The sequence below is a fragment of the Thunnus maccoyii genome, chromosome 5, assembly GCF_910596095.1.
Source record: "Thunnus maccoyii chromosome 5, fThuMac1.1, whole genome shotgun sequence".
NCBI classification, from domain to species: Eukaryota; Metazoa; Chordata; class Actinopteri; order Scombriformes; family Scombridae; genus Thunnus; species Thunnus maccoyii.
In genome coordinates this window covers 3,391,193-3,411,040 of record NC_056537.1, presented here as the reverse complement: position 1 = coordinate 3,411,040, position 19,848 = coordinate 3,391,193, and the positions used below count along the sequence as shown (strand labels likewise).

The 19,848-nt window shown below is 36.1% G+C and overlaps 2 protein-coding genes across 4 annotated transcripts; both read left to right on the top strand.

The window, feature by feature from the left end:
- The first annotated feature begins 2,750 nt into the window (after positions 1–2,750).
- On the top strand, positions 2,751–6,621 carry LOC121897858 (troponin I, fast skeletal muscle-like). Its single transcript, XM_042412623.1, has 6 exons — positions 2,751–2,944; positions 3,078–3,117; positions 3,783–3,911; positions 4,696–4,785; positions 6,171–6,344; positions 6,429–6,621. Exons 1-6 carry the CDS (start codon positions 2,937–2,939, stop codon positions 6,504–6,506), a joined length of 519 nt encoding a protein of 172 aa, XP_042268557.1. The 5' UTR covers positions 2,751–2,936; the 3' UTR covers positions 6,507–6,621.
- A 682-nt stretch (positions 6,622–7,303) lies between these two features.
- LOC121897857 (troponin I, fast skeletal muscle-like) lies at positions 7,304–19,254 on the top strand. 3 transcript variants are annotated; one of them, XM_042412622.1, is made up of 7 exons: positions 7,304–7,601; positions 11,301–11,333; positions 13,860–13,899; positions 13,988–14,116; positions 14,805–14,894; positions 17,115–17,288; positions 18,881–19,254. In XM_042412622.1, exons 2-7 carry the CDS (start codon positions 11,326–11,328, stop codon positions 18,956–18,958), a joined length of 519 nt encoding a protein of 172 aa, XP_042268556.1. In that variant the 5' UTR covers positions 7,304–7,601; positions 11,301–11,325; the 3' UTR covers positions 18,959–19,254. The 3 variants fall into 3 exon arrangements, with proteins under 3 accessions (XP_042268556.1, XP_042268554.1, XP_042268555.1); XM_042412620.1 differs by lacking the exon at positions 7,304–7,601 and adding an exon at positions 8,581–9,825; XM_042412621.1 differs by lacking the exon at positions 7,304–7,601 and adding an exon at positions 8,581–9,847.
- The last annotated feature ends 594 nt before the right edge of the window (positions 19,255–19,848 follow it).

The following is a 19,848-nucleotide window of genomic DNA, read 5'->3' as shown; positions in this document are numbered from 1 at the left end:
ATCATTAATATTTTTCTTGACTCTTTTCCGGATCTCTTCATGTCCGGCTGACAGCCTGACCTGCCCCAATGAGGACTGCTGACCAGATGTCAGTGACGAAGGATTTACGAGGTGAGCGGTCAAAGTATGAAGGTATTTCAGGAGCTCATTGGCCTGGTTTGTCTCAAGACTCCCTCATGTCCATAAAGAGGAACCTCCAAACCCCCCGTCCAAACGCATATATACCCCCACAGATTACACTTTTTAGTCTGACTGCCTCACTGTCTCTCTGTCCTTCAGTCAGTCTCTGCCGCCCTCCTCATCGTCACTTTGTAGGTGAGAAACTGTTTTTTCTTTGTGGATTTAGTGGCTATAGGGAATGGGGATGCTCACTTTAAAAAAGAGTCTTAAAAGGGGGATTTCTACCAGAACAGTTCACCTTTTGCAGAAATCAGTTTGTTCGCTGTGTGTTTTAAGAGAATTAATCATATTTTCTGTTTATATTCAAAATAATTATCATGTATTCACAAATATGGTGACAAAGACTCTTCTTTTTGTTCCATATTTTATTCTTTTTGGCCTTGTTGAAGTGTAACATTAAGTCGTGATCTTCTTTAACGTTTAAAAGAATGAAACACATTTCCAAAAAGTGGTTTTTACACCTTGAAAACAGGAAGTGAAAGTTTAAATGTTGGATTTTTCTAAATTTCCTCAGTTATGTTTTCTTCTTCTAAATGTTAAATGTTTTAAGTTTCTCAACCAGACTAACCAGAAATAACTAAAGTGTACTAACTAAAACAATAAGTCTGGATTTCAGAGTTTGAGTTTTTCTGTAAGGACCTAAAAACTTATGGATGCTTTCTTCTATCTTTCTCCATAATGTGTAGAATCAAAAACTGATGTATAGAAGTTCCTCTCAGATCTCCATTAACTGTCTCATTTGGCTGCTGGTAGATCCAGTTACCTTTCTGTGAAAAATAACCCAAAATATCAGATTACTTCTGCTGGTTGACATTCCCTCTGAGGCTAAAATCAGCGCTGTGAGCTCAGAAAGACAGAAAGAAGACGTTGATTTGATCACAGATGCTGCAAACACCATCAGCAGCATCTTTCAAACTGAACCACAGCGGAGGCTAACGTCAGGGAGCAGACTGGTAAAAGAGAAGAAAACTTAATTTAATGAGAGAGTTTGACTTCTTGCAAGACAACAAGTCGACCAAAATGGTTAATTTAATGTTTAATAACTAAAATCTGATGCTTGTTGATTCATCCTTCAAAATGTTGAAAAGGATTCTATTAAGATCTTCCTCCTCTTCTTTCAGATTAGCTAAAACACGTTACAGCCCATAAAGAGCTCATCGTAAATGTCACTGTTGACCTTTGACCCTGAGCCAGGACTAGCTGTGACCTGATTAGGGATAATATGAACCTTGACCCCTGAAGTTTCTATTTTTAAAACATGGAAATTATCATAAGACACACAAGTCTTCTGGGACCTGCTGAAGGGCCCCCCAGAGGCCCTCAGACCACAGGTTGACAAACACTGATATAAAAATTGACACCAAATTTATATTTTTTAAAATGGTTTATTGATTTGTTTCAGTCTCTGATCCATCCTGAAGCAACAGTTTGTCATTACAGGAAATCATTGTTTTGTTTTCCAGTTACACAGATGAAGGAAAGAATATAATCGATAATATATCAATAACATAACCGATCAATAACAAGTATAAAGTGCTTTACAGAACAAAGACAAGGTAGAACATTCAAGCCTAACAATAAAATATTAAAAAGAAAAATTAGGCATCATAATAACAAAGTTGAATTAGGAAATTAGATTTTAAAATAACATTTTAACTTTTAACTTTAATACACATTTTAATATAAAGTTATAATCAAACAACATAACATTTAAAGTAACAATTAGTTACAAGAAATTTTCTTTAATTTAGAAATCTTAATGTTTAAGCATGTGATTATTATGATGATCTCAGTTCATCATAATAACATTTTGTGAAATAATACAATAACATTCATTTATTTCCACACAGGGCTGTAATTGATTTACTATTTATTATTCTGTAATCAAACCAATTAATGTCTTGGATTGCAAAAATTTAAAAAAAATAGTGACTAGAACTACTGGCAGGCTAAAACCTGCATAATTAAATTCATAATGATATTTTTTTAAAAAGAGAAAAACTAACAAATGTTATTACAAGTTTTGTATTTTTGTTATCAGAATAATTTTCTGTTAAACTGAAATTATATTCAGTATATTAAAACTATGAAAGTGCTGATGTGACGTTTTTTGCTGAAACATAGTCAAAAACAAGAACAGGTGTAGCGTTCCTCCTGTCAATCAAAGAGTCTAAGTGAAGGGTCAAAGGTCAAAGGTCTGATCCCGATGTCAGCTGAAGTGTCAAAACGTCCCCCGAGACTGAAAACAGAACAACCTCACTCAGTGTTAAACTGACTGACGAAATCTATGGAATGAAAAGTTGGAAATTGTTAATATATTTATTATTTTCATTAGAAAACAATTAAAAAAAAAACATTTTATAGTAGATTATGAAGATGTGGGAGGGTATCAATACTTTACAAGTACTGATTAGTTTGTGTCTGGATGTGTTGGGATGTGTTCTCTTATTCTTCTTTTATCACATATTTCTTGAATTAAATGATATTTTTGTCATATAATACTATTACTGTTTTATTGTTTAATGTTCCTGTAGAGATACTTAAACTAACACTGATGTTTTTGAGAAATTTGACTCTTTTTATTAAATGAAAAATGACAATTTTTGAAGAAAAAAGTGTTTATACTCACCAAAGTTCATTATATAAATATGTATTGTTTTGGTATCAAGACATCAGACCTAACTGTGTGATATTTTTTTGTATTAACTGTCTCAATTTTTCTTGTTAACAGAGTCTGAAACTAAAAAGAAGTCAAAATGTCTGAGTAAGTAAAAGTTTATTCTCAGATTCAGATTCTTACAATCTGTATTTCTCAACCTTTAAACCATTTAACATTTTATTGAGAATTGCTAAATCCCTAAATTATATAATAAATATCACGTTTCCAATCATTAAAGGGGAAAGAAGATGACATCGAGCCGCAGGCATCATCTCAAGGTAAGATCCTACAAGAATTATGTTATTATCCACCAGAAAATAAAGTAGATTCAGCTCCATCATGGACTCAAACACAGCTGGATGATCATGTTGCTCTGTGTCTACTGGATGTGTGTATATATATATGTATATATATATATATACATATATATATATACATGTGCTGACATGTTCGCAATAACATCTTTAAAATGTGACAGTTTTTTCAGGGTTGTGTCGCTGTTGTGTTTGCGAAACTGGAATAACTTACAGATCCTCTGCAGATATGTACTGAGACATATAAAGATATTCTGTCTGGAACAATAATGTGTATAATTAAGTGTAATTACTGTGTTAAAATCCTTAAAATTACATCTTGTTTTCCTGCTGGACACCAGATGTTTACTCCTTCACTGTGTGTTTGTGCACCGGAGGCTTCAATTTTCCACATTGCACTTGTGTAAATTGAATATTGGACCACAATTGGCTCCAAACTAGTTGTGATGTCACAAATCCTTTTCATAGGCCCGCCCTTTAAAATCAGATTTTCAACGAGCTCAGAGAAACTTTCCACTTTCAGCAGATGAATGTGAAAACAAACTCTGCACAAACATCATTCTGCACAGAGACGCTCAAACATTTTTGAGCGAAGGGGGTCTTTAACTCTCTTTGTCTTCGTCCCGCAGAGTTTGATTCTGCAGATCGCTGCCGGCTGGCTGGAGCAGGAAGCTGCCGACATTGCGGCTGCTAAAGAAACTCACATGGAAGAGAACTGCCCCGCCCCCGACCTGAGCGGAGACCAGGCGTCTCTGGTGGTAAAAAAATCACAGAAAAAAACACAGATAAAAACTTCACTTTGAGTCTTAAAGGAATAGTTCGCAATATTCAAGTCTGTCTTCTTCGTCTTTTAGAGAACAGTAGAATGTTAAAATACAATAAAACGTATGTACAATCCAAGGAGGCAGATATAAAATGCAAAAACATTCAAGTGTGTCTTAAACCAGCAGTCAAGTGTCCATATGAACAGTGAAAGAGGTTTTCCTCGCTGTAATCATTCCTCCTGTTCATACTGGATATTAAAAGATCCTTCAAATGTGCTTTCAATGGAAGTGATGGAGGCCAAAATCCACAGTGTGTCCACACAGTCATTTAAAAGTCTCTGTGAAGCTTCTATTCAGCTTCAGCAGTCTGAGTTAGTCATATCAAGTGGATATCTGACACATTTACAGTCTTTTTAGCATCAAATTCCCTCTTTGTGTTTCCTCGGACAGTGTTTCCCTGTTGAGCTGCAGGTGGAAGTATAGTAACAAAAAGAGGAACTTTGGCACTAAAAAGACTGTAAAGTTGAAAGATATCTACTTGATTTGACTCATTTGGACGCTGAAGCTTCATATTAGCTTCAGATAAACTTTTAAATACATTTTTTTGCACAGAAGGAGGACTGTGGATTTTGTCCTCCATCACTTCCATTGTAAGGTCATTATGAAGGGATCTTCTAATGGTCAGTATGAACTTGTCCTTTAAAGAGGAGGAACTGAGACTGTGAAGAGTTGATTTTGTGAGAGAAACCTTTCTCTTTTTTTATATATATAATAACAGGAAATCTGCAAAAAGCTGCACCAGGCCCTTGACAAAATCGATGAGGACAGATACGACGCTGCGGCCAAAGTGGAAAAGACAGACAAAGAGGTAAAGACATCTCTGAGTTATAGATGCTGTTTACCAGGTATTACATGTCAAAGAGTAACTGAAACTAAAGATTTGTTGTAAGATTTATCTTTGTACTATGATTTAGATGATGTGTAATTAGATGATGATCCTCTAGAGAAGAAGGTCATCCATGAGAACAGGACATATTTGGGTGCAGAGGGGAAGTTTTCTAATTGAATAGTTACATAAATATTTTGGATATAAATTACAAAAGACAATATTCAGCACAGTCTGCTGCAACATTGAAGCTGCAGCTCTAAAAGTGTTTTCTTGGGTAACAAATCTTGGCTCAGAAGTAAAAGATATGAATCTCAATTTTGGGGATTATTTTTAAAAATTCGTAGAAAATAGCATGATGTCAAAAGAGTCAGAGACAACAAGCATCAACACTGAAAATAACTTGTTTTCTTGAATGTACAAATTATCAATCTAATACAACAAACAACAAATTGAACTCAACAAATTAAATTACAAATCATGGAATGATTTTGTTATTTTCTCTTTGAGCAGTAAACTGTAATTACTTTTCTCTTTCTGAAAAGTCTTGGAGTCTCAATGTAATAATAATCTTTATTTTTCAAAAAACCATGTTACAATGTGCTTCACATAGGGTAGTAAATTAAAAAAAGTAGAAGTAAAGAACATCGGAGGGGGACGGGAGTGCCTGAAACCAAAGTCAAAGTTCAAAGCACAACCAGATCAGTTAGATTGTTCCTTTTATTTAGTTTGGTGCGTCTATGGCTGCGTTTCCACTGCAGGAACTTTCCCCGACGACTAAGAACCTTTTGAGGAACTCAGTTCATCTACCGGCGTTTCCACCGGAAAAGTACAGGAGCGTGGGGGGCGGGGTTTGCAGGGCTGACCGTCGCTGATTGTGTACTGTTTCATTCATAAAACAAAGAAGTGCTCCAGTATGGATTTAGGATGAGGAGAAGACATTTCTCTTTGTTTGTCAGTCTTAAAAGTAAAGTTAGACTTTGCTGTCGGCTTACCGACCAAAAGAGAGAGAGAGAGCAGAGGTGGTAGAGCGAGCTAGAGAGTGAATGAAGAGAGGGAGCGGCGGTAGTGAAAACAAAGCCGGTGAATGAGAGAAATTAATTTTATTTTCTGATTGTTTCATGTTGTTTCGTTCTAAAGCAGAAATAAAAGCACTGCTGTTATGTTTTTTATTCCTAACGGGTCTAATCTGCACGATCTACCAGGTTCTTCAGATGTGGTGGAAACACAAACAGGAACTTTTAGTTTCTAGTTCAGTTCCTCGGGTTCCTGTAACTTTTGGTCAAAACGGGGCTAAACCAGATTTTGGTAAAGGCAGGTATCTCTCAGCTGTGTTTGGACTTTAACGCTCCGTCTGCCATTTTAAGATCGCAGAGCTGAAGCTGAAGGTGGTTGAGCTGGCTGGCGTGAAGAAACCCGCCCTGAAGAAGGTGCGTATGTCTGCTGACGCCATGCTGCAGGCTCTGCTGGGTGGAAAACACAAGGTGACCATGGACCTGAGGGCCAACCTGAAGCAGGTCAAGAAGGAGGTCAAAGAGGAGGTGAGCCACAGCGACATATTTACTTTCTACTGTTACATATCCACCTGATGTCGGACACGTGACCTGAACCCGTCTGTCCCGCAGGGTGCCGAGGCCGTCGGCGACTGGCGTAAGAACATTGAGGACAAAGCTGACAGGAAGAAGATGTTTGAGACTTCTTAAAGACTTTCAAATCAAACTCTTTCACAGTTTCACAGCTCTTCCACCTGTTACATCTTTCCTTTTTCATGCAATTGGAAACACTCGTGCCATTAAATTATTTTTTGGAATAAGGAAATGCTCTCATACTGCAGTTTTTTCCAGATGATGTTTGGAAGTTTAGCTGAGATCAGTAACCAAAGAGGTTTTATGTTCAACACTGTTAATCTGACAACCCAAAGTTATCTGCATATTCTCTTATTGCTATTAAACCAGTTAGATTTTGGTGTGATCTGAAACTGACATTTAGACAAAGATAAATTCCAAAGAAGGAGCTATTTGCAGGTTCAGAAGTCACTTTAGTTTAAACGTACATTTAAAATTACAGAGTTCCTCTTAAAGGACGACTTCCCAGCATTCCCAGTGTGTTAAACCAGCAGTCAGGTGTCCATATGAACAGTCAAAGAGGTTTTCTTCGCTGTAATCATTCCTCCTGTTCATACTGGATATTAAAAGATCCTTCAAATGTGCTTTCAATGGAAGTGATGGAGGCCAAAATCCACAGTGTGTCCACACAGTCATTTAAAAGTCTCTGTGAAGCTTATATGAGGCTTCAGCAGTCTGAGTTAGTCATATCAAGTGGATATCTGACACATTTACACTCTTTTTTTAGCATCAAATTCCCTCTTTGTGTTTCCTCGGACAGTGTTTCCCTGTTGAGCTGCAGGTGGAAGTATAGTAACAAACAGAGAGACTTTGGATGAATGAATCTTCATATTATTTTATTCCCCATCACTTCCATTGTAAGGTCATCATGAAGGGATCTTCTAATGGTCAGTATGAACAGGAGGAATGATTACAGCAAGAAGTGAACCTGTTCTTTACTGTAGATTTGTCTTCATGTGAACCACCAGATGTCAGTGGAGAGCCTCTCTGTTCTCTGCTGGATGTTTTTACTTTTCCTGCACATCTTCTCTCCTTTAGCTTTAGCTTCAAACATTAAAAACTTGGCTTCTTGCTAAATATTTCCATCAAATCACAATTCTTGGGTCTACATCTCCTTCACGTTTGGTGACTTTGATCACAAACAAACGGCGGCACCATGAAGTTCTACAAACGGTGAGTAAATTCATTTTATTCTTCTCACTTCACTTTTAATGTAAACACTGCATGAAGTTTTGTCTGGCCTGGAAACTGTTGATGTTCCTCTTAATTTTCCTAAAAAAAACATATATTAATATAGTTATTGTAGCTGTATTTAAGCTATACATGGCAGCACCATTCAGTCAATCTTTAATATTTAAAGAAACCAACTTCTTTACTCATCTAAAAGTCTACATACAACATTTTGTCTCAAATTGCTCTAACTGGTGGTTATGATGGTGCAATTATATGATGGTTTTTGTATTTTTTGTGGCACCAAAATTTGAAGCTTCATTTTAAACTGAAACAAAATCTCAACTTTAAATCTGTATATAAGTTAAGTTAAGTCAGTTTTATTTGTACAGCCCAATATCACAGATCACAGATGTACCTCAGGGGGTTTTACAGTCCTCTGTCCTCAGACCCTCGATTCAAATAAAGAAAAACTCCCAAAAAAAACCTCTTTAAGGGGAAAAAATGGAAGAAAGCTCAGGAAGAGCAAGAGAGGAGGAGAAACTCTCTCCCAGGACGGACAGACGCGCTATTAATGTCGGTCCTGCTGCTTCAGGCCTCGATTTAAAATATATCTATTTATGGAATTTAAACTTAGATTTGTGGTCTGTGATCATTTTCTTTACTCTTATATGCTGTTTATTTTTAAGATTACTGATGCATTTATCAGTGTACAGATATAGTATTTAAATAGTTAATATATAATAATATCTAAAGAAACAAATTTATTTCCAAATATCAAAATTATATCTTTATTAAATCATGATTTCTGGTACTTTTGTGGTCAAATCCAATTTTAAATGTATGTTTAATCTGTAAATTTACATCAACTGTCACCATTCATATAATTTAAACTGGTTTTGTAATTTAGATGTCAGTGTTCATTTTTAAGGTTACTGATGTGTTTTTATATGTAATGTAATTAATTTAAATGATATATTCTATGTTTAATTCCTCTGACTGTTGGCTGCAAGCTTCATTAAATTATGGTGTTTTATACTTTTTTGGCGCCAAAGTTAAAAAACTTCACTTTGATCTAAAACTAATCTGTTTAAAGGTAGAGTCAGCGATTCTAATCCAGTACACTAGTGAATAAATACAAACACTGTGGATTTCTTGCAAACTGTTTTGGTTTCTGCTGCCGGTCAGCCTGGTGGAGGCAGTTTCTCCGCCCGCCGTCCTCTCAGCTGACAGACAGACGGCTGCTTGAACGCCGGTCGGGTGAGGAGGAGTCGGGAGGCTGCAGAGCGGCGGTAAATGTGGACGGACTGTTGACTGTTGTGCTCACAAGAAACACATCTTTTTCCGCTCGTGTTAAAGTGTGAGAGGAGCAGCGGTGATTCTATAGCTGATGCATCGCTCTGGGTCCGCCATATTACTCTTTTGCTCGTTGCCATGGCAATCTGTATCCATGAATTTCAGGGGGATGGAGCCTCAGAAGGAGCACAAATGGATTTGTTTGGGTGTTTAGTTCAAATATCAACAATCTTTTTCCTCCAGAATGACTGACTCCACCTTTAATCCAAGATCAATGTGTAAAACATTTAGAAACTTTAAACTGACATTAAACCGGCTTCTTAATTCAGATGTTGCTCTAATGAAGAATAACTTCTCATCAGTGATTGTTTAACACATTTATGTCGCTTACATAGAACCCAGAGTTTCATTTTAAAACTGTGCGACAACAGCTGAGTTTAAACTCAAATCCGGTTTTATGAATCCAGGTTAAGTCGAGCTAAGCCTCGTTAGCTTACAGGAATTCTTGACGACTTCACACGCTGTTCTCACTGCTGTCCTGTTAAGCTGCAGCTATAAAACCAACTGAATCTATGAGCAGTGATCAAGTCTCATACGCTGCCTGGCTGTTGTGCCACAATTGCTTCATCCCGTCACTTTTCTCCCTGCCAGGGAACCTGATAGCATCTGTCCCGCGTCCAGTCCAGGGAGGCGACTTCCTTCTGGCAGAAATTTACGATGTTCCTCGGAGAGTTGCGGTGGTATTTCTGGAGCCTGTCGACCGATTGGTCTGATGTGGCTCTGCTACCATAAATAGGGTTGACTTTTCTGCTGAGTGTGCACATCACACCTTATATACCCTGTTTAATCTTTACTGTTCTGGACTTGCCAGTGTCAAACCCCCCTTCTTCTTCTTCTTCCACCTTCCTCCTCACGTTCTCACGTTCAGTAGGTGAGGGACTTCATTCGCTCTGGTAGGAAACAATACAGAGTCGCTCTGTGGTCTGGTTCACAGGTGGGACTTAAGTGGGGTTTTTTTTTTAAAAGGTGGAGCTGCAGGTGTGACCTCTGACCTCTGAGGCTGCGTTCAGAGGTAGAAACAGAGAGTTTTACAGCAGCTGAGACTTGTTGGACTTATTGAAGGACACTGTAGGACATTCAGCTGAATGGTGAAATAACTGCAGGACCTTCAATCAGACTTAAGTTTGGACTTAAAACTGAAGCTGATTCGTCTTTTTTGTCGTCTTATTTTGGCTCTCGAGGGTTCGGTCGGCTTGTCTTTTAACGTAAATCAGCTAATTACAAACTGATGATGTTTTGTTAAGGTTGCATGGTGCTAATGGAGGCTTTGAGGTTTAATATCTACAGATTACAAGTAGGTAGCAGTTTATTTGATGTGTCTGTAATTTCCAAATAATCTCATAATAATGTGCAGGAAGTGTCTTGAAGTCATTTAGTGGTAATTAAAAGGAGAACAGGAACTAATCTAAACCCGTCTAAATATTCCTTCACTATTCATTCCTCATACATGTTGAACTGTATGCCTGCCTTTAAAATGTTTGCATGCTCAGCTGACTCTCTTAATTAAATTGGAAGTGAACTAATTAATTAAAGAGTGTAACTTCCCTGCAATTAGTACAATCCAGGAACCTTCTTGGAAGTTATTTGGAAATTACACTACCTGCAGATTTCTATAACTCTCAGCTCAAGACTTTTGTCATAAACTTTTATGTATTTCTTCAGGATGAGGATTGAGAACAGTGATTTATAGAATAATGTTCCTTTTTGGCTGTGATTGGACGCTTTGTTGTGACTGTTTTTTTCATATATTGAGAGCAGCTTTGTGACTGTAGATTGTTTAAGTACTTGCAGAAACATAAATGTTCTTTGTTAAGAGTTTTCTGACCTTCGTGACCTTTTTTAATCCCAAACCCTCCAGTGTTGAAGTGTAAAGACATTTTTATATAGATTCTAATTCTTTAGATTGTGACTAAGACACTGAATCTGTTTGTGGACACAGCTTTGCCACGGCATGCCACTGCAGGATGTTGGAATTGGTGTTAACGCCTCTCACCACGTGCTTAGCGCTACATTTGGTTCCTCCGCCGGTGGCATTTCGTGCTCAGGTCTTTTGGCTCGCTGTAAGAAGTTCAATTCCAGTCAGAATGTCTTCAGAGGGGGCAACTGTCGAGCGGGAGGGCCTGGCATCTGACCCCCTGCCGTCCCAAATTAGCTGGTTTGTGATCGCTGGCAGCCGTTTTCCGTGATAGTAAAAGTATCGTGTTTCCTCCGGAGGGTCCAGGGGTCGCTAATTGATAACCAAGCTGCAGCGGGACCGTGTCCAGTTCTTCTGTGGACAGCCTTGAGCTTCTTTATGTAAACTGTCTGCTTATATTTGACTGATCAGTGTTTTCTGTCTCTGAACAGGGTGTGAAGATCAAAAACAGCCAAAATGTCTGAGTGAGTACATCTTCTTCTTCTTCTTCTTCTTCTCTGATGTCATAAAAAAAAGACAGTAGTGTAACAAAAACTGATCTGATCACCAGCATCATATTTTATTTTATTCTTTTGAAACAGTTGTAACAGCCCTTTAAATGACATTTTTAAGACATCTTAGACTCGTCTGAACAGGCTAAACTTTATTTTACAGGTCTGTCATTTCTCTAATCTTTGTGTAGGAAGTTTTGGATTTAAACATCAGTGTGCGTCACAAAATAATGTCTATAATAATGTGTCTAATTCAGTGTTAATTGATGACTGATCAGGGAGAAACACAGGGATGATCAAAAGTCTGTCCTGGCAGGAAAAAGAAGTAAATGAATAAAATATGTAATCCTTTTCTTTAAACATCTAGTGATCCCAAATTTTAAAGAGGAATGATTGATTTCGGCGTTATAATCTATAATTTTGTCTACAGTGTAATTTTGTGCCAGTTATGTGGAAAATAAAGACAAAGTTCAGTCTTTAATTAGAGTTTAGTTTCGTTGAGTTCATAAGAAGAACCTCACTGAAATAACGTCTCCAATTAAATCAATCAAAGTAAATTCATTATTCACTTCTTATATATATTATATTATTATTATTTATGTTTTTAAACTAGACAAATGTCACATTTTTCACAGTTTCATGATTACACTAGAAAATAATTTCAGCTCATTGATTGATTGTGCAGATTTAACAGTCTCTATTTACGCTATAATTAAATTAGTGAATAGTTAATTTATTGACTTAAATATACTAATTCAAATATATAATATTTATATATAGAGAACTGCAACAATTAATCAATTAGCTGACAACTATTAAATTGATCCCCAGCTATTTTAATAACAGATTAATCGTTTTCAGTCATTTTTTTTCAGAAGAAAAAGTCCAAATTCTCTGATTTCAGCTTCTTAAATGTGAATATTTTCTGGTTTCTTTAGTCTCTATGACAGTAAACTGAATATATTTGAATTGTGTCAACATTTTTCACCATTTTCTGAAATTTTACGGACCAAACAACTAATCAATTAAAAAGAAAACGGTCGACAGATTAATCAGTGATGAACATAATCGTTAGTTGCAGCTCTTTATAATATAAAACACGCTGTAAACACATAAACAGATAAATAAACTCACCCGGCAACATACATGCTACGTAGTTATTTACAGGAACCTTCTGAAGGATTTATAGTTACATCAGTTTCACACCCAAAATAAATCAACTTAAATCGCACTGAGCTCCGGTTTATTAATAACATTTTAATGTATTTATAAAATATAACATCTTTTATGGAGACAGAGACTGGAGTTTGATGTCTGACATTAAGAAATATCAGAAAATAGGAATAAAAAAAGTATAAAATTGTATGAAAATCATCTGAAGAAACAATCAATACATTTTTTCAGGGAGCAGAAAAGGTTTAGGTTTAGTTTTCGAGGTTTCCTGTCATCAAATGAACATTTTGACCTGCTGAAATGTCAGAGGATCAAGTCGATGACGTTGATCCGTCGTCGTGCTTGTTGAGATATCTCAGTCTGGATCGACGTGTTGTTGCTGCCGTCAGTGCGGCTGAAATGTTTCTAAACTGATCCGAACAGATGTAAAGAGAGTTTGAAGGTCAAACATTTAGCCTCAGATGACAGCAGCTGTACATGCTGCTGGTATGCCTGAGGAGAAATATATTAAAGCAGGAGGATCATACGGATAATTATTAGTAGTAAAAGACAAACTTCAATGTGATATCAGTGAGTTTTATCTCAATTTTGTTTTTACACTCCTCACTGTATTTACATGCTGTGAGTGTTTGTATGTTGTTATTTATGATTCACATCTACTGGTTGTATGAAAAAAGTCTCTTTATTTATCTATAAATGATCGTCTGGAAACTGGAGAATAAATCAATAAATACTTTTTTTTTGGCCTGTTTTAAAGTAATATTTAGAGATTTTGGGGAAATAAATACTTTTCTGGCAGAGAGCTGATGAGAAGATGAATCCCAGAGCTGCACGATTATTTTCATTATTGATTAAATTTGCTGATTTTATTTTTTTTTCCAATGATTTAATTTAACTCTGAATCATGAGAAAATAGTGAAAAATGCCTGTTATCCTTCGCCAAAGCTCAAGAGATGAATCAACGGTCCAAAACCAAAAGATATTTAATTTACTGTCAAACATGATGAATAAAAGCAGCAAAACCAGTGACTTTTTAACATTTTTGCTTGAAAAAAAATCAAACTTTTTAGTCAATTAATCGACTAAAGTTGCAGCTTTAATTGATACCTGTCTGTTACAGCTGGTTAGCTTAGCTTAGCTTAGCTTAGCATAAAGACTGAAAACTGAAAATCTCACTAATAAACATGTTTGATCTCACTTGTTTAACTCACAGATGAGAAGATCAATACCTCTCTAATCTGAGAGTGAATATATTTCCTAAAATGTTGAGCTGTTCTTTAAGAAACGATATGAACGGATGATGACGTTCTAATTTTTATCTAACAGCGGAAAGAAAATGACGTCCAGCCGCAGGCATCATCTGAAGGTGAGAACAAAACCTCGTGGTTGTCGGTGTTGTTGTTGTTAGTCGAAACGCTTTCACCTTTAACTGTTTTTTTTTTATCTCCCTGCAGAGTTTGATGCTGCAGATCGCCGCCGGATGGATCGAGCAGGAGAAGAAGGATCTCGAGGTGACGAAGGCGGCCTACATGTCCGAGCACTGCCCCAAACCCGACCTCAGCGGAGACCAGGCCGCCCTCCTGGTGAGACCCTGTTTTTATCCTGCAGGTTTATATTTCACTGTCTCCAGGCAAAAAATGTGAAGTATTTTAATGTTGCTTTTTCTTTTTGGGACATAAAACACTTAAACAACATGTTTCAATCAGTTACTGTAAAAACTGTTTTTTTTTCTTATTGCAAACATGACAACAAAAATCAGGAGACAGATTTAACATTGATCCTGACGCGATTATTCCTCGTATCCTGAATAAAGAAGGAAATCCTGCACTTTGAGGTGTGATATATAGAAAAGACAAGCAGATAAGAAAACCAGTAGAGGCCAAAAAATGAATCTGGTCACATGCACTGATTTTTAACAGATGTGAGATACATGTCAACATCTGTTAGATTAAAGTAATCTCATCTTGTTAATAAAGAATTTGCCTCAACTGAGATAAAACAGATAATATAAAACTTGACTTCATTATATGGGGGAAGTTGTGTTTTTATTATGTTCATTTTGTTGTTTTTGGATAAAATAAATAAAGACAAAAGATTTAAGATCTATAAATATTTCCTAAAGACCAAATAATCTAATAAAAAAATTTAATTTCAGTGATTTAAACAAGTCTTAATAACCTTAAAAAATGATCCTAACTGGGTTTTCTCTGTTTGTATGTGACTAATAAACAGCTGAGAAAAAAGTGTTTGTGTTTGTTTATTTGTAAACAGGAAGTCTGCAAGAAGATCTATCAGGCTATCGACAAGATCGATGAGACGAGGTACGACGCCGAGGTCAAAGTGAAGAAGAGTGACAAAGAGGTGAGGAAGAGTTTATGTTGAAACTATAACCAGTGAAGTATATTTACTCAAGTATTTACTGTCCTGTACTTCCATTTAATGCTACTTTATACTTTTACTCCAATACATTTATTACAGCTTAAACTTCACAGATTAAAATTTATTATTTATGAGCTTGATGTAGTTAAAATATTGCAGTAAAAGTACATAAGTATTATGAGCTTGATGTAGTTAAAGTATTGCAGTAAAAGTAGTGGTTTGGTCCCTCTGACTGATATATTATTATATATGACATCATTAGATTATTAATAGTGAAGCATCAGTGTTAGAGCAGCATGTTACTGTTGTAGCTGCTGGAGGTGGAGCTAGTTTACACTACTTTATATACAGTTAGCTAGTTTAGTCCAGTGGTTCCCAACCTAGGGGTCGGGCCCCTCCAAAGGGTCAGCAGATAAATCTGAGGGGTCGTGAGATGATTAATGGGAGAGGAAAGAAGAAAAAACAAAGTTCTGATACACAAATCTGTTTTCAGTTTTTGGACTTTTTCTCTAATCTTTGATTTTTGCTGAAATATTGGATCATTTGAACATTTATTGAAATGAAAGCATGTGAGAAGTTTAGAGGGAAAAATCACTATTTGGTGGAGCTGTTAACAACTCATAGACATGTGAAATGTGACCCCGACTACACACTGCTTTTTGTAAGACGTCAAAAGCCAAAAAGGTTGGAAACCACTGGTTTCATCTTTAACAATGTGTTGTATTTTAAAAGCTTGTTATATTATCCATTGTGTCAAATCTTCATCTGAAAAGTAACTAAAGCTGTCAAATAAATGTAGTGGAGTAGAAAGTACAATATTTCCCTCTGAAATGTAGAAAGTAGCATCACATGGAAATACTCAAGTAAAGTACAAGTACTGCAAAATTGTACTTAATTACAGTATTTGAGTAAATGTATTTAGTTACTTTCCGCTACTGTAAAATATGATGCACTGTTGCAGATTAAACCAACCAACAGTTTATAAAGTAGTTAATAATACAGTTTATAATTGTATAAACTCACTTTTTCTTTTGATACTTAACATAATTTAATTTTAGTGACATTTTCAACGCAGGATTTTAGTTGTAATGGAGTATTTATACACACACATATATATATATATATATATATATATGTATATACTGTATATATTGCACTGTTGATACTTCAGTAAAGGATCGTCTTCCACCACTGACTAAAACTGTGAAACTGACTGATAATTGATTAATAGATAAAATACCTATTAATTACCAACAGGTATTTTTCTTCCTGGTAAAATTAACTGACCCGATTGTTTTTAATACTGAAGTCAAATAAGTGAATATATCTCAAACACACATCGACTCATCTGTCTTCATGAGTAACAAAGATGTTTTAATGTGAACATTTGATTCAGTTCTTTCTCAGTTCTGGATTTTGCTCACTAGAGCTGCAACTAATGATTATTTTAATTACTGATTACTTATTCAGCTAAAAATGGCAGAAATGTCAGTGCAAGGAGATGGTTTGTCCAACCAACAATCCAAAACAGCTGCAATTACTGATTATTTAAATAATCAATTAATCAGTTAATTTCTTAAGAGTCCATGTTGATGTCTTCAAATGTCTTGTTTTGTCTGATCAACAGTCAAGAAGCTTCAACCAGCAAATATTTGGCTTTTTAGCTTAAAGAACGTTGAAAACGTCGATTATAAAATAGATCAACTATTGATTATTTGAGTAATTGTTGCAGCTCTACTCTACACACATACATCTTGTTGAGCAGATTTCCGTTAAATCTGATGAGCATATTGATCCATTAAGGCATTGATGATTAGAGTTTGATTGTTACTCTAATCTGGGAATTTGTTTTAATTGGAAATGAACAACAAAATTCAACGAGAGAGCAACAACGAAATATCTTTTTTTACCACTCAGAACCTCTAGAACTCAAAGACAAAGGTTGCTTTTTTTTTCTATTAGATGAAGAACCTAAACTCGGTTGATGTTTTAACCGATAAGCGACTAAAAAGACTTCTGATAGAGTTTCTCTCCTTGTGCTGTCTTGAGCAGGTTTTTATTGGTGCCAGTATGATCTCCTGATGAAAACCAGTCCTGTAGGGAGCAGTTTCTGTCATTTTTGGCAAAAGATTTAGCAATAATATGAGTGTAAAAGACAGAAATGCCATTACATGCTATCACATGATGTTTCTCTGTGACCAGATTGAGGATCTGAAGCTGAAGGTGGTTGAGCTGGCTGGCGTGAAGAAACCAGCCCTGAAGAAGGTGCGTATGTCTGCTGACGCCATGCTGCAGGCTCTGCTGGGTGGCAAACACAAGGTGACCATGGACCTGAGGGCCAACCTGAAGCAAGTCAAGAAGGAGGTCAAAGAGGAGGTGAGGAACGAGTCCAGAAAACTGATCACAAAGCTTAAAATCAGCTCAGACTAAAAGACTGTTGAGACTGCTGTCACATGATTCCTTCCATGATGAACAAAGGGTCATGTGACAGCAGCAGGAACTAGAGGTGTTGATGTCAAACGTTAACATTTAATAAAAAAAGAAATGTCAGGAATTCAACCAGTGCAACCAGTGCAACCAGCAGTCCAACTGTTTGGTATTTTCCTGACCTGGAGGTTCAGAAGCAGCATGAAGACAGTTGGTCCTAAGCTTGATAATAATAATGCTTGAAATATAAATAAGTTATTTCAATTAAACTCTCTCCAACCAAAAGCAGCACAGAAAATAACGTTCGATATGGTGAAAGCAGGAAAGTCGACGGAGAGACGAGGAAGTTTCAAATCTGTTGGATATTTATGGAGAAGCTTCTTCTATTCAAGCCAAACTGGAAGGAATTTATCGTAACCGAACGCGAACACATCATAACATAAACACGCCATTATGATTTGACTGTTCAGCACAGATGACGTTATTGTTATTATTCCTGTTCACATTAGGGGTGTGCCTGAATACAAATATGTTATTCGGCAAAGCACAAATAGGGTTTTTTCCCCGAATATTTGTTTCATACAAATATTTTAAAAATTATTTGTTTTCGGGAAGAAAAATAAACCATGTATCTCAGTCACTCTCCTCTGCTCCGCTGTTACATCTATCAGCAGGTCTTAATGAAGGGAGTCACATCCACCTGCTACATGACGCACATTTCCTAATTTGGACATTACTCCCAGATTTAGGGAGTGTTCCCCAGAGATAAAGCTGAACTACTGACACACGCTTCATGAACACTTAACGCTTAAATTTTCTAAAATTAAAAGCGTAATGAAAACAAAAACAGGATTTTTAAGCTTATTTCCACTTTTATTCGAATACAAATACAAATAATTTTGCTGCCTCAACAAATACAGATACAAATACAAATACTAGGCCCTTTGCACATCCCTAGTTCACATGCAGCTCACACTTCAGTTTAATCTTTGCAAATCTGCACATCGGATCCAGATACATGTCACTAATATCTATAATGTAATAATATATATATACATTAATCACTAATATCTGGATCACGGATCTGAGGCCTGTAATGTGAACACAGCCTAACAGACTCACTATAAACAGACTCATGAAACTTGCTAGCTTAGCGACATTAAGGCTACAAACAACCCACATTGCAACACTCTCTGAAGGAGCCGGTGTTACAGCCTCATTTTCTTAAGACAAGTTTAAAAACCTGCCAGTAAAAACATTTCAGTGCTTTCTAGAAAATTTGAAGTATGAAGTTTGAAGTATTGTTAATGTTCACAGCATCAGATCGCTTAATTACATGACAGACATTATTGTGTGATATATTATTGTTTCTAAAGCAGTTTTAAGTGACTGCAGGTTTATTTTTATACCTTATATACCTTTTTATACCTTTATACATTAATGGAATGAAGGAAAAACACAGAAACTCTTTGAAAAGATGTGTAAGTTCTTAGGTTTTGTCACAAAAGAGTCTTTGTATTAACGAATCTGCATCTCTTCAGCCAACAGAGGCGGTCGGCGACTGGCGTAAGAACATTGAGGATAAGGCTGACAGGAAGAAGATGTTTGAGACTTCCTAAACCTTTCCCGGACCGGCGAGGATGACAGCAGGGAAGACGTTTCTGTCCGAGGTCTGAGTGACTCAATGTGTCTCTTGTGTCCCCCACAGCAGCAGGACACTCAGGGACGAGAGCTTTTTTGTTGTCTTTTGGTTGTTTTTGTGATACCGTCTCCCCCCCCCCACTTCGTGAGACACAGAACTGAAACCAAGTCACGACATCATGTACACAGTTTAAAAAAAAAACCCAAACGTCTGACAGAGAAACATCATTTCAAAATGTACAGGTTTTCATTAGAAATAAATCTTTTAAAATAAGACAAAGAATTTTGTTCGCTACTTTTATCCGTGTATCAATCCTTCTTTTTGGTTTTTCACACAACACATCAAACTGACACTAAAATATTTCTTGAGAAAGGTGAGATATATAAATACTACATATATAAAGGACATTTTCTACAATATTAGAGATTAGTTTCATTTTAAATTAGTTTCAGAATGTAACAGAGACACTGATGATAGTCTTTTACATGAAAGAAACAAGACTAAAATACAGTAAATGATCTACAAAACCACTAAACACTTTGAAAAACCTTGAATGTCAGTTGCTAAATTAAACCTTCATAAATCACACGTCTCTCATCATTTATTTTAACACTTAAATGCACAAATTCATAAATAACTGAGTTTTTTTTCAATATTTCTAAAGAGTAAAGTAAAAAAGTAAAGTTGACAAAAAATAGAAATGACTTTGGATCATAAAGTAATGAAGTGCTACAGTAAACAAAAAGGTCTGAGTTCTGCTTTTGGAGATTTAATATGTGTCACAAAGTCCATTTGGTAGCTGGTCTGGAGCTCTCAATCATATCACATTATCTTCATCAGCAGATGAAGTTCATCCAGCTGTCCAAC

Excerpts from the sequence above, each read along its gene's own strand:
- LOC121897858 (XM_042412623.1), top strand. Across the intron at positions 3,912-4,695 it reads GAGACCAGGCGTCTCTGGTG|GAAATCTGCAAAAAGCTGCA; the intron begins GTAAAAAAATCA and ends ATATAATAACAG. Across the intron at positions 6,345-6,428 it reads AGAAGGAGGTCAAAGAGGAG|GGTGCCGAGGCCGTCGGCGA; the intron begins GTGAGCCACAGC and ends TCTGTCCCGCAG.
- LOC121897857 (XM_042412622.1), top strand. Across the intron at positions 13,900-13,987 it reads GCCGCAGGCATCATCTGAAG|AGTTTGATGCTGCAGATCGC; the intron begins GTGAGAACAAAA and ends ATCTCCCTGCAG. Across the intron at positions 14,117-14,804 it reads GAGACCAGGCCGCCCTCCTG|GAAGTCTGCAAGAAGATCTA; the intron begins GTGAGACCCTGT and ends ATTTGTAAACAG.